This window comes from Prionailurus bengalensis, chromosome B2, assembly GCF_016509475.1.
Source record: "Prionailurus bengalensis isolate Pbe53 chromosome B2, Fcat_Pben_1.1_paternal_pri, whole genome shotgun sequence".
Classification (NCBI taxonomy): domain Eukaryota; kingdom Metazoa; phylum Chordata; class Mammalia; order Carnivora; family Felidae; genus Prionailurus; species Prionailurus bengalensis.
The window spans coordinates 105068224-105082456 of NC_057349.1; the positions used below are offsets into that span (position 1 = coordinate 105068224).

General features: G+C 39.5%; 1 protein-coding gene across 1 annotated transcript in view; it reads left to right on the top strand.

Moving 5' to 3' along the window:
• The window catches only part of LOC122489907 (amine sulfotransferase-like), a 46846-nt gene extending 40867 nt beyond the window's left edge, over window positions 1-5979 (top strand). The window contains exons 6-8 of the mRNA XM_043592180.1: window positions 580-674; window positions 3139-3322; window positions 5106-5979. Coding sequence (XP_043448115.1) covers window positions 580-674; window positions 3139-3322; window positions 5106-5227 — 401 coding nt within the window. The 3' untranslated portion in view covers window positions 5228-5979. The remainder of the gene's footprint in view (window positions 1-579; window positions 675-3138; window positions 3323-5105) is intronic.
• Window positions 5980-14233: the final 8254 nt, after the last annotated feature.

Genomic DNA, 14233 nt, shown 5'->3' on the forward strand with positions numbered 1-14233 from the left:
ACTTTAAAAAATATTTTTATTTGTTTTTTAATGAATCTCTACACCCAACTTTGGGATCGAACTCACAACCCCGAGATCAAGCGTTGTATGCTCTATTCACTGGGCCAGCCAGGCAACCTCACATCGTTAGGATTGATTCTGAGGATGATGATCTGGAACAGCAGAGTTAACAGATTAGTCTGTAATGCACTGTGCCCAGCTGCAGTGACTCATCAGCAAGTCCTCATGTTCCACGCAGCAGGGAAATAGCTCCATGTGCCTTTGGAATCAGCGAGAGGAAGGAGAAGCAGAGGATTCCTCCTTCTGTTCCCTTTTGGTTTTTCTTACCCCATGTTAAGGTGATTTCCTGTCTATATGAAATGCGCTTTTAAGAGACCAATTTCTCCTTGAGTCATGTAATTGTTTCGTGGTGGAAGCTGGATGGTTTTTCCACAACCAGGCACGAGTGGAAATCTGAAATCTAGCAGCACATTTCCTTTTCCTTCTTTGTTACTGAGGCATCCTGCATCTTCTAATACTGTATCTTATTTTCAACGGGTTCAGCATATTTACCTAATTATGTATCTGTTCTCCCCACAGTGTTGGGAAGCCTTTGGTTTGACCACATCAAAGGTTGGTATGAGCACAAAAGCCTCTTCAACATTCAGTTCTTGATGTATGAGGAGGTGAAGAAGGTGAGAAACGTGACATTAGTGACTTCTCTGAAGCTGTAAGTCATCCTGGCCGAATGAATATCAAGGTTCATGCTCAGAACATCCAAAGGACGATATCAAATTTGAGATCCCAGATACAGTGTACCAGGAGACATTCTTCCAGTATCACTTCTAAGCTTTCTTTACCAGGTGTTCATTTCCAAAGCATACTGGAGCTTTCTTTTCAAAGATTGTCTCTGTGTGAGGAATTGTCTGTTGATGTATGTGGGCATGCATATCTTTGATTATTTTGAGCCAGGTTATTGGTCTCTCTTTCATGGATTTTTAAGTCTGTTTTCTGCACTATGTAATCTAGTAACATTCTACATGTTATGTTGCACCTCTTGGGAAATTTTAATCTTGTCTGCATTGTATATGGTTAAGCATTGCAAGAAAAATTAAATGAAAATGTCTGTGTATGATTAGAAAGAATTCAGCTCCTGGACAGTCAAGTCCAAGTGGCTTAAAACAGAAGAAGTTCTACTGCTTATTGACTGAATTCCAGAGGTAGGACATCCTGATGCTGGGTGTGGCAGCTCAGACATGTCGAGAATGTCCCTGCATTTTCTGTCTTTCCTTCATATCATATTTGGTGTGGCTATGATGTCTCCCCTCGTAGTAGAAGAATGGTTGTTGTAGCTCCAAAGTCATGTCCTTAGATGATAGCATGCATGGGAGAAAGAAAGGGAAATGGGAGAAAAAGGGCTTTCTTACCTTGCACTGTTTGCACCTTTTCTCCATGAGGAAAATCCCTCTCAGAAGTTTCTGTTTCATTTCCTCTTTCGGTTTCAATGCCAAAATGGTGTCTAATATCTTGTAGAGGACAGACTAATATCTTGTAGAGGACAATTGGATTGCCATGAGGGTCTTAGATCGATCAGGATCATTACTAGAATGGGCCTGGGCATTGCTGCCAGAACACCCCCCCAGGGATCTCTTAGCGAGAAAGAAGACAAAGAGTTCAAGGCAGGCAAGATGAAGGGCCGATGAATAGTTTTCACTAGTTTGGGTTCCAGCTGCCCCAATATCATGACAGCAAGACTAGACTGTCTTGTTGAGACCATATCTCCTACCAAATAAGAGATTCAAGTATCTGGCCAGCCTTGCAACCTTCCTCACAATATGGGCCATCCATTGCCTCCAACCTCATCTCCCATCTTTCTCACCCAAAGCCTGTCAGACAGATATAGCTCCAGGGAAACTCAACTTCTGATATGCTATGACCTGATATTTCATACCTTCCATGCAACCACAGTGTTGCAGATATTCTTTCTTTTGTCTAGATTCCGTACCTTTAGTTTGTCTACCTAGAAAACTCCTGTTTTTGCTTTAATCCCCAGAACAAATTTCTCATCTTTGTTGAAACTTTCTCTGAAATCTGTTACACAATTACTCTCAGCCCATAGGTCCTACTACTGAATTCCCAGCACTGATCCCCTATTGTGGCTCTGATCACCGGCAGCATCATGCAGGGCAGTGTTTGACACAATAGCTACTCCCCAAATACTTGCCAAGTTACCACAGATAAAATGAAATATGAGCGTTCCTAAAATTAACCCAAACGTGTTCTAAAACGGTGGACAAGTCAAAGTTTAATTTACCAAGAAAGATAAGCAAGTCACTGCTTATGGTCAGCTCTAGTTCTTTTTTTTTTCTTTTCTTCTAAAATTGTTTTATTTTTTCATTCAACATTATGTATGTGACCAAGTTTTGTATTGGCTTTTTCTTTTCTTTTCTTTTTAAATTTCCATCCTAGTTAGTTAGCATATTATGCAATAATGATTTCAGGAGTAGATTCCAGTGATTCATCCCCTATGTATAACACCCAGTGCTCATCTCAACTAGTACTTTCCTTAATGACCTTTTCCCATTTAGTCCATCTTCCACCAACACCCCTTACAGCAACCCTCTATTTACTCTCTATATTTAAGAGCCTCTTATGTTTTGTCTTTTATACTATCCTTGTTTTTATACTATCGTTGCTTCCCTTCCCTTGTGTTCGTCTGTTTTGTATCTTAAATTCCACATATGACTGAAGTCATATGATATTTGTCTTTCTCTGACTGACTAATTTTGCTTAGCATAATACCCTCTAGTCCGATCCACGTTGTTGCAAATGGCCAGATTTCATTCTTCTTGATTGCTGAGTAATGGTCTACTGTATATATATATATACCACATATTCTTTATCCATTCATCTGCCAGTGGACATTTTGGCTCTTTCCATACTTTGGCTATTGTCAATAGCGCTGCTATAAACATTTGGGGTACATGTGCCCCTTTGAAACAGCACACCAGTATCCCTTGGATAAATACCTAGTCAACTCCATTTATCAAACCAGCCTTAGTACCTATGATTTACACTCCCATAATGATATTTAGTTGTGACTCATGTGTAAGTCTTTCTTATAATGTGAATAATTTATCATACTGTGATTTATTATAGGATCTCAAAGGTTCTCTGTCAAAAGTCTGCAAGTTTTTGGGGAAAGAGCTGAGTGAGGAGGAAATGGATTCCATTGTGAGACAGGCCACATTTCAGAACATGAAATATGACCCACGGGCAAATTACAAGAATATAATAAAGACCCGATATGGGTTAGAAGCTAAAGGTCATTTCCTTCGCAAAGGTGAGGTTGAACAGTGAATGGCTGTCCTACACGATGGTATGAGTGGATTAAAATGTAGCTTCTCAGCTTCTTGGGTTACTTTTATAACATGGAGCTCTCATGGCCCAGTGCCCTTCTGTAGACAGATGATTTTCCATGACTTCCTCTTGGTGCTCTTCAAGAGACTATATATCATATGGTCCCTGAATGTATCTGATTAATAATCTAAAATCATAAAGCCTTCTCCATGGCCCCTAGAATTCCACCAAAGACTAGTACAATGTCTGCCACAAAAGGGATGTTCATTTACTGTTAGATTCTTTCCCCCCATTAACATGGGATGAGCACATGTGATGATGAGTTTAATGGTGGGTCTGTTGGCCGTCACTGGCTGCTCTTCCATCTCTGTTTTTTCCCAAACCCCCACCAGGATTGATTTAACAACACACTTTTGCTGTTCTCTTGTTATTGTCCATGACTATCATGTGTCCTCTACTACCAGAAACTTACGTCATAAAAATGTATGGAAATATCTCCATTAGGTCAATATCTCTTACGTCATCCTGAGTGAGTTTTTAAATGAATTGACTTTCATAAACTGATAAATTTGAACATGTTAGAATATTTTTATTATTTTATACAATCATTCTACTTCATACTTTGTGATATTCTCACAGTACATGGGACATCTATAATACAGAATTTTAGACATAAATTTTCTACTTAATCACAGGGTTCTATGCTTGCATGTATAGTAACAGTAAATATTTGGTTTGATTTCTCTACATGAGTATTTCCTTCACTAAATCTATTTATAGATCTTTATCCATGCAGCTCAACAATGTGAATCACTGGTAACTCGAAGCCAAACTGAATCCCCTTCCTGTTACTCTCGGCATACCCTGTCATGTTGTAGATGTTATGACCCCTCTCAGCTGCCATTATCATTGTACTTGCAATTTTTTTCTTTGAAAAAAGAAAATTTTCTGTTTATACATCTTTAACCCACCTGCAGATGAGAGACTGAAATGGCCAAGAAGACAAATAGCAGGAGCCAAATTTCCTTGTGGAAGCGAGGAACATTTTCTTATGTTTCTTCTGCCCAGACACGTACTTTTCTTTTACATCTTATGTAATGGAATGTCATTTGCCCTAGCTTTACCATTCCTGCACTATTTGTATTTTCAGTTTCATTAGTATTTCAGTCTGTTTCAGTTATTCGTTTACACTTCCATGTGCTTTTACAATCAGTCTTTCTTTTCTTGCTTCTTCTTCTATCAGCCTCTTTTGTCATCACAACTCTGTGTCTATAAGTTTAAGTAAGACTTTTGTAAACCTACAGTGAGTACAGATGGAATAATTATACGTGAGCCATTCCAAACGGTATGAGCTTGGCTATATTTTAAAAATGTCTCTGAGCATCCATGTCCTCATCAGTAAATATTTGTCCAAGGAAATCTGATTTTGGGAATTTTTAAAGGACCGCTGTAAACTAACACTAGCCCATGCTAACCTGGAACAAAATAGTAAACAAGCTGCAGGAGTTTTCTCCTTTTCCCTGTGGCTGACAGCTGAGGAGTTGGGCTAATTACTTAAATTATAACCTAATTGCCGTGATGAGTTTGTGTCCCCATCGCTGGCCATAAGGTGAGAGAGGCAGGGCATGGTCATATGCAGGAGCAACTGGGGCCTCAGTGGGGAGGAAAATAAAAAACCAAAAACTGATGTTCCTCCCAACTCTAGGGCATCATGCTCCCTCATCCCAGAATCTTCACTGAGGCAATTTCTTTGCTTTTCCTCCCAGGTACCATTGGAGACTGGAAAAATCACATGACTGTTGAGCAGAATGAAAGGTTTGACAAGATTTTCCAAAGGAAAATGAAAGATTTTCCCTTGAAGTTCATCTGGGATATGAATGAAGAATAGAATTTTAAGCAATGCAAACTATTTTAAGAAAGCGCTTTCAGAAATAAATATATTGAAGTGTATAATTTCATCTTTGACTATCATTGGCTCATTATTGACAAACCTCAGTGATTAATAAATATATATATATGTGCCTTTATATCATTTTCCATCTGTGCCCTGTTTTCCATTTGCTGGAATTCCTCAGTTACTGATCAGGAGAGTATTTCTTTCTTTGATTTGGCATATGATTATGAAATGGTTTTTGTTTTATATTCAGAAATTCCAAAGCTCTTGAGCAAAAAGCAGGTCATAACAGGTGGTTGATTTGACATCTTAAAATAGATGATTCCTAATGTATGAAAAACTACTTACGGGCTTTCTTGATATTTAAGATTTTAATTTTTAGGTAATCAAATAAGTCAATCTTTAATTTTATGGTTTCTAGGTTTTGTGTCTAACTTAGAATATTGCTACGACAAATATTTTCATGTATTCATAAAGCTTATCCTTATTTAATCTGAATACTTAATACATGCTGTAAGACCAGTATCCTGTACTTTTCTAACAGCCAATTGGCCCAAGGTCATCTATTTAATAGCCACCATTTTCCTAGTGATTGAAAGAGACATAATCTTGTTTTATACAAGTGTATGTACATGAGTTGACTTATGCAAAATGACATATTTCCTGATGATATACTTTTCTTTTTCATTACCATGTCATAATTTCTAACATAAGTTAATAAACTGTCATAAAGAGTTGTGTTGGAATTTTGCTAAGTATTACCCTACTCTTTTTGTTTTTAATATAATTTATTGTCAAATTGGCTAACATACAGCGTGTACCGTGTGCTCTTGGTTTTCGGAGTAGAATCCTGTGGTTCATTGCTTACATACAACACCCAGTGCTCATCCCAACAAGTGCCCTCCTCAATGCCCATCACCCATTTTCCGCTCTTCCCCACCCCTCCCCCCACCCATCAACCCTCAGTTTGTTCTCTGTATTTAAGAGTCTCTGGTGGTTTGCCTCCCTCCCTCTCTGTTTGTAACTATTTTTCCCCTTCCCTTCCCCCACAGTCTTCTGTTACATTTCTCATGTTCCACATATGAGTGAAAACATATGATATCTGTCTTTCTTGACTGACTTATTTCACTTAGTATAATACCTTCCAGTTCCATCCACATTGTTGCAAATGGCATGATTTCATTCTTTCTCATTGGCAAGTAGTATTCCATTGTATACATAAACCACATCTTCTTTATCCATTCATCAGTTGATGGACATTTAGGCTCTTTCCATAATTTGGCTATTATTGAAAGCACTGCTATAAACTGTGGGGTGCATATGCCCCTATGCATCAGCACTCCTGTATCTTTTGGATAAATTCCTAGTAGTGCTATTGCTGGGTCGTAGGGTAGCTCTATTTTTAATTTTTTGAGGAATCTCCACACTGTTTTCCAAACTGGCTGCACCAGTTTGCATTCCCACCAACAGTGCAAGAGGGTTTCTGTTTCTTCTCATCCTCACCCGCATCTGTTGTTTCCTGAGTATTTTTTAATTTTCATTTATTTTTGAGACAGTGCGAGAGACAGAGTGCAAGCAGCGGAGGGGAGGGAGACACAGAATCTGAAACGGGCTCCAGGCTCTGAGCTGTCAGCCCAGAGCTGGATGCGGGCTCGAACTCACAAACCGTGAGATCATGACCTGAGCCGAAGTCAGATGCTTAACTGACTGAGCTGCTCAGGTGCCCTCCTGAGTTGTTAATTTTAGCCACTCTGTCCAATGTGAGGTGATATCTCAGTGTGGCTTTTATTTGTATTTCCCTGATGAGTGATGTTGAGCATCTTTTCATGTGGCCATTGGGCATCTGGATGTCTTCTTTGGAAAAATGTCTATTCATGTCTTCTGCCCATTTCTTCACTGGAGTATTTGTTTCTCAGGTGTTGACTTTGCTAAATTCTTTATAGATTTTGGATACTAACCCTTTGTCCTATATGTCATTTGCGAATATCTTCTCCCATTCTGTCGGTTGCCTTTTAGTTTTGTTGATTGTTTCCTTTGCAGTGCAGAAGACTTTTATCTTGATGAGGTCCCAATAGTTCATTTTTGCTTTTAACTCCCTTGCCTTTGGAGATGTGTCAAGTAAGAAATTGCTGTGGCTGAGGTCAAGGAGGTTGTTGCCTGCTTTCTCCTCTAGGGTTTTGATGGTTTCCTGTCTCACATTCAGGTCTTTCGTCCATTTTGAGTTTATTTTTGTGAATGGTGTAAGAAAGTGGTCTAGTTTCATTTTTCTGCATGTTGCTGTCCAGTTCTCCCAGCACCATTTGTTAAAGAGACTGTCTTTTTTCCATTGGATGCTCTTTCCTGCTTTGTCAAAATGAGTTGTCCATACATTTGTGGGTTCAATTCTGGAGTCTCTATTCTATTCCATTGGTCTATGTGTCTGTTTTTGTGCCAATACCACACTGTGTTGATGATTACAGCTTTGTAGTAGAGGCTAAAGTCTGGGATTGTGATGCTTCCCTCTTTAATTTTCTTTTTCAACATTGCTTTGTCTATTTGGGGGTCTTTTGTGATTCCATACACAAGCATGGAATGTTTTACCATTTCTTTGTGTCTTCTTCAATTTTCTTCATAAGTTTTCTATAATTTTAAGCATACAGATCTTTTACATCTTTGGTTCGGTTTATTCTTAGCTATTTTATGGCTCTTGGTGCAATTGTAAATGGGATTAATTTCTTGATTTCTCTTTCTGTTGCTTCATTATTGGTGTATAGAAATGCTACCGATTTCTGTACATTGATTTTGTACCCTGCGACTTTGCTGAATTCATGTATTAGTTCTCGCACCTTTGGTGGAGTCTTTTGTGTTTTCTATGTAGAGGATCATGTCATCTGTGAAACTTGAAAGTTTGAATTCTTCTTTGCCAATTTTGATGCCTTTTATTTTGTTTTGTTGTCTGATTGCTGAGGCTAGGACTTCCAACACTATGTTAAACAACAGTGGTGAGAGTGGACATCCCTGCTGTGTTCCTGATCTCAGGAGGAAAGCTCTCAGTTTTTCCCCATTGCAGATGATATTAGCTGTGGGCTTTTCATATGGGGGTTTTATGATGTTAAAGTATGTTGTTTGTATCCCGACTTTCTTGAGAGTTTTTATCAAGACAGGATGCTGTATTTTGTCAAATGCTTTTTCTGCGTCTGTTGGCAGGATCATATGGTTCTTATCCTTTCTTCTATTAATGTGATGTATCACATGGTTTGATTTGCAACTGTTGAACCAGCCCTGCTGCCCAGGAATGAATCCCACTTGGTCATGGTGAATAATTCTTTTGATATGCTGTTGAATTAAATTGCTAGAATCTTTTTGAGAATTTTTGCATACATGTTCATCAGGGATATTGGTCTGCAATTCTCCTTTGTTGTGGGGTCTCCGTCTGTTTTGGGAATCAAGGTAATGCTGGACTCATAGAATGAGTCTGGAAGCTCTCCTTCTATTTGTATTTTTTTGGAACATCTTGAGAAGGATAGGTATTAACTCTGCTTTAAATGTCTTAGAATTTCCTTGGGAAGCCATCTGGCCCAGGACTCCTATTTGTTGGGAGATTTTTAATAACTAATTCAATTTCTTCACTAGTTATGGGTCTGTTCAAATTTTCTATTTCTTCCTGTTTGAGTTTTGGTAGTGTGTGGGTGTCTATGAATTTTTCCATTTCTTCCAGGTGGTCAAGTTGTTGGCATATAAGTTTTCATGACATTCCCTGATAATTGTTTGTATTTCTGAGGGATTGGATGTGATAAGTCCATTTTCATTCATGATTTTATATATTTGGGTCATCTCTCTTTTCTTTTTGAGAAGTCTTGTTAGGGGTTTATGAATTTTGCTTATTTTCTCAAAAAAAACCACGCAGCTCTTAGTTTCATTGGTCTCATGCTTTTTAAAATTTTTTTTAAAATAAAAATTTTTTTTTTGCATTCTATATTGTTTATTTCTGCTCTGGTCTTTATTATTTCTCTTCTTCTGTTGGCCTCTGGATTTCTTTTCTGTTCTGTTTCTAGTTCCTTTAGGTGTGCTGTTAGATTTTGTATTTGGAATTTTTCTTGTTTCTTGAGATAGGTCTGGACTGCAATGTATTTTCCTTTTAGGACTGCCTTTGCTGCATCCCAAAGGGTTTGGATTGTTGTATTTTCATTTTCATTTGTTCCCATATATTTTTAAATTTCTTCTCTAATTGCCTGGTTGACCCATTCATGTTCTTTAGGATGTTCTTTAACCTCCATGCTTTTGGAGGTGTTCCAGACTTTTTTCCTGTGGTTGACTTCAAGTTTCATAGTATTGTGATCTGAAAGTGTGCATGGTATAATCTCAATTCTTTTGTATTTATTGAGGGATGTTTTGTGACCCAGTATGTGATCTATCTTGGAGAATGTTCCCTGTGCACTTGTGAAGAATGTGTATTCTGCTGCTTTAGGCTGAAAAGCTCTGTATATATCTGTCAAGTCCATCTGGCCCAGTGTATCATTCAGGGCTATTGCTTCTTTATTTTCTGCCCATATGATCTGTCCATTGGTGTAAGTGGAGTATTAAACTCCCCTGCAATTACCACATTCTTACCAATAAGATTAAGTATGTTTGTGATTGTTTTATACATTTGGTGCTCCCAATTTGGGTGAATAAATGTTTATAATTGATAGCTCTTCTTGATGGATAGACCTCACAATTATGATATAATGCCCTTCTTCATCTGTTGTTACAGCCTTTAATTTAAAATCTATTTTGCTTGTAATAAGTATGGACACTCCAGCTTTCTTTTGACTTCCAATAGCATGATAGATGGTTCTCCATCCCCTCACTTTAAATCTAAAGATGTCCTCAGGTCTAAAATGGGTCTTTCGTAGACAGCAAATAGATGGGTCTTGTTTTTTTTTTTTTAATCCTTTCTGATACACTATGTCTTTTGATTTGAGCCTTTAGTCCATTTACATTTAGTGTTAGTATTGAAAGATATGGATTTAAAGTCATTGTGTTATCTGTACGTTTCATGCTTGTAGTGATATCTCTGGTCCTTTGTGGTCTTTGCAACATTTCACTCAGAGTCTCCCTTAGGATCTCTTGTTGGGCTGGTTTAGTGATGATGAACTCCTTCAGTTTTTGTTTGTCTGGGAGAACCTTTATCTCTCCTATTCTGAACGACAGGTTTGCTGGATACAAGATTCTTTGTTGCATATTTTTACTCTTCAGCACATTGAATATTTCTTGCAATTCTTTCCTGGCATGCCAAGTTTCAGAAGATAGGTTTGCTACTATCCTCATGTGTCTACCCTTGTAGGTTAAGCCTGTTTATCCTTAGCTGCTCTCAGAATTCTCTCTTAATCTTTGTATATTGCCAGTTCCACTATGATATGTCATGCAGAAGATCAATTCCTGTTAAGTCTGAAGGGAGTTCTCTGTGCCTCCTGGATATCAATGTCCATTTCCTTCCCCAGATTGGGGAAGTTCTCAGCTATTATTTGTTCAAGTACACCTTTTGCTCCTTTCTCTCTCTCTTCTTCTGGAACTCTTATGATACAGATAATATTATGTTTCTTTGAATCACTTTGAACCTTAATTCTCTAATTCTCCCTTCATGGTCGGGAATTTTTTATCTCTTTTTCTCAGCTCTATCTTTTTCCATAATTTTATCTTCTATTTCACTTATTCTACCCTCTGCCTCTTCAATCCTCATCGTCACTGCCTCTAGTTTATTTTTCACCTCATTTACAGCATTTTGTAATTCATCATGACTATTTTTTAGTTCCTTGGTCTCTGTAGCAGTAGATTCTCTGCTGTCTTCTATGTGTTTTCAAGCCCAGTGATTAATCTTATGACTATTATCCTAAATTCTTGTTCAGTTATATTGTTTATATATGTTTTGAGGAATTCTTTAGCTGTAATTTCTTCCTGAAATTTTTTTTGAGGAGAATTCTTCTGTTTCATCATTTTGGCTGGTTTCCTGTCTGTTATGTGTTTCAAAACTTGTTATGGGTCTTGCATCTGTGAGCACTACTATCTTAAAGAGGGCTCATACACTTTCCAGAGCCTTGCCCTTCAGGAGATCTTTATTGGAGTGTGTTTCCTGCTCTCTGTTGTTGTGACTTTGTTTGCTTTATCTCCCTACTTGTAGTGATGTTTTGGACCCTCCACCAGGTGTGCTTTGATTTGTTTGTTGAAGTAGCACTGGGAAAGCAAGCAAACAAGCAAAATGCAAAAAAAAAACAAAAACATACAAACAAAAACAAAAAACCAAAGACAAAAATAAAAAAAAAAACCCAGAACACCAGCTACAACAAAACAATGGGGTGGAGTGGAGTTGGTGTTGATGGAAGAGGCTTCATCCCATAGAAAGAGATAAATGACAGGATTGGGGAAAATAAAATAAAATAAAATAAAATAGACCAGGCAGAGAAACTGTACAGCTTAATCCAGAAAGAGAGAGGAAAATAAAGAAGGAGTTATAGAACAGGTGTAAAGGGGATAGGTTAAATATGTCTGCTTAACAAGCCAACAACCAGAATAACTAGACTGGAGGAGGGAAGAAATAAGAAGGAGAAAAGGAAGAAAAAAATATATATAATAAAAATTGTCCAAGAATTAAATCAGGAAATACAAAACCACTGGGTGCCTTGGAACCGATGGCAGCACTCATTTGGCGGAGGGGCTGTCCGGTCGCTGTCAATCCCACTCTAGAAGATATGCAGTTACCAGGCGTGGAGAGGCGTTGTTTGCTGTAGGCTGGTCCTGCTTCCTTTGTGGGCTCACTGTCCATTCCCTGAAGCCCCGCCTTGTTGGTGATGGGGAGAGAAATGGTGACACCTTAGTCTCTCCTCTATGGACTGGGTGTCCCAAACCACTCTGTTCAGGCCATCCTCACAGTGCTGCAGGCACTCATGAGGTGGTGTGTTCCATTCTGCCAACTCCCGTGCCTCCCTGGTGCTCGACTGGGATTTAAACCCCAATGTCTTAAAGGGTCCTGCTCTGTGCGCCAACCCCTCCCCCCTCCGGGGGAAGTGCCGCTCTGCGCCTCTCATATCTGGTCTCTGACTGGCAGGTGCAGGCAGTCTTTTTCCTGTCAATGGTTATATACCTTCTTCCCACAGCACTCCAGGGAGGGGATTGCTTTCTCCCACTGTGGACTGTGCCTCTGAACTAGTTACTGAGCCCGGGGCTGGCTCCCCTCCTCCTCAGGTGCATGAAGAGAGCAGCTGACCCCAGTCCAGAGAAAGCCCTGCAGTTAGAGATCGGATCTTTCTCCATCCTGGTCTGTGGTTTTTCTCTTGTCCAGATACAGTCCTACACTTCCCCAGCCTCTCTTTCTCTTCCCTTTGTCTCTCTGCAGAAGGGGATTCCTCCCATCCATGCCTTGCGACCTGTTTTATCTCTCCCAGTTTGCAATCATGCACCTATGGCCCACCAGGTTGTCCCCTTGGTCCCTGGAGATATCTCTGTCACTCTGCAGCCTGGACTCTTGGAATTCAAAGTCCTTTGGTCTCAACACTGCTGTGTCTGAGGGACAAGGGAACTTTGGGTCCCCCTACTTCTCTGCCATTTCCCAAATAGGTTCAGTACTGCTTTACTCTTAAAACGTCATTTAAAAATGACATCAGCACTCAGGGAGTCTACCCATTCAGAAATAATGTACACTCACCATTTATTTGTGTTTTCTTTTGGATCGTTTGGTTAAGATACATGGTCCTCCCCTGATGAGGAGTGCTATAGCGCTGCTATAAACATTGGGGTGCATGTGCCCCTTTGACAAGCACACCTGTATCGTTTGGATAGATACCTAGTAGTGCAATTGCTGGGTCATAGGGTAGTTCTAAGAGATTCTACCAACAAGAAGAGACATGGGGTGACAATATGGAGGCTCCTGGGTAACAGGAATCTGAGACCTTGGGTAGAGGAAGATCTGTGGTCACCAGCATGAGTGGCTGATGTCATATGACAGACACCTGTGCTGGACACCATGACGGAATGATAGAAGTGTTAGTGGAGGCCTGCAATGTGCAAGAAGGCAGAATATGGGCCAGATGAGGAGAGCCTCCCTCTACCAACATGTGGACACCTAGCTTCTTCTGTGTCACATGCCCTTTTGGGAAGGAGGAATAAAAGGGAAGATCTATTGGGAGGGAAGAAACAGTCCTAACAGGGAGTTTAGACTTACCTGAAGTTAATGTTTTCACGCTGGAGAAGATATGTGATCTTTAATCTATATGCTTATTTATTTAGGTATTTTGATAGTGAGAAGGAGGATTGGAGGATAAAAAGAAGAGATTGGTTATCGAAAACAGAAGATAATCTTTTTTTTTTTTTTTTGGCACATACTGCAGGGTCATGGAGTATAACTCATTTACTGGGTCATAGGAGAATTAAATGAAATGAGGTAATTAAAGGCTTATTCTGCAGTTATACTTTAAGAATATTCAGTGTTAGCGATATCCAAAGAACACAGTGCGTGTGATGGAGTGAGATCGATGCAGGCAGGGTCAGAGAGCCCAGGAGAGGATTCTGCAGGACCAGTCAAGGAGGTCCTTGGCTTCACGTAGGACTGAATTTCAATATGAGCTGGAGAATGTAGAAACAGAGCTTACCAAATAGTGTGAGGTACAGATAAAGACTAGTGGATGGAGCACCTGGGCCACTGGGAAGGGGGTTTGGAGTTTATATTGGAAAGGGGTGTAGGGTCCGTGTTCCTTCAGGAATCCAGTGTAGGGTCCGATCAAAGGCGAATGTCAGGTGAACCGTAGGTATTGTTCCATGAGGTACCAAAGGCAGGGGGTGTTGATGCCAGCGTCAGCTGAAGTTTGTTTGAAGTTGATGTACTAGAACGTGTTCAGGATCTGGCTGTTCTCGGAGGTTACTAGGTGTTAGGGGCCTAGGACAAAACTCAGAGAATGATAAACTTTGTTTCCCCTTGGAAGTGGGAACATAGTTTGTCTGGCTTATCCAGAGGAAAAATACAGAACATGAGTAAATGAGACCTAACAG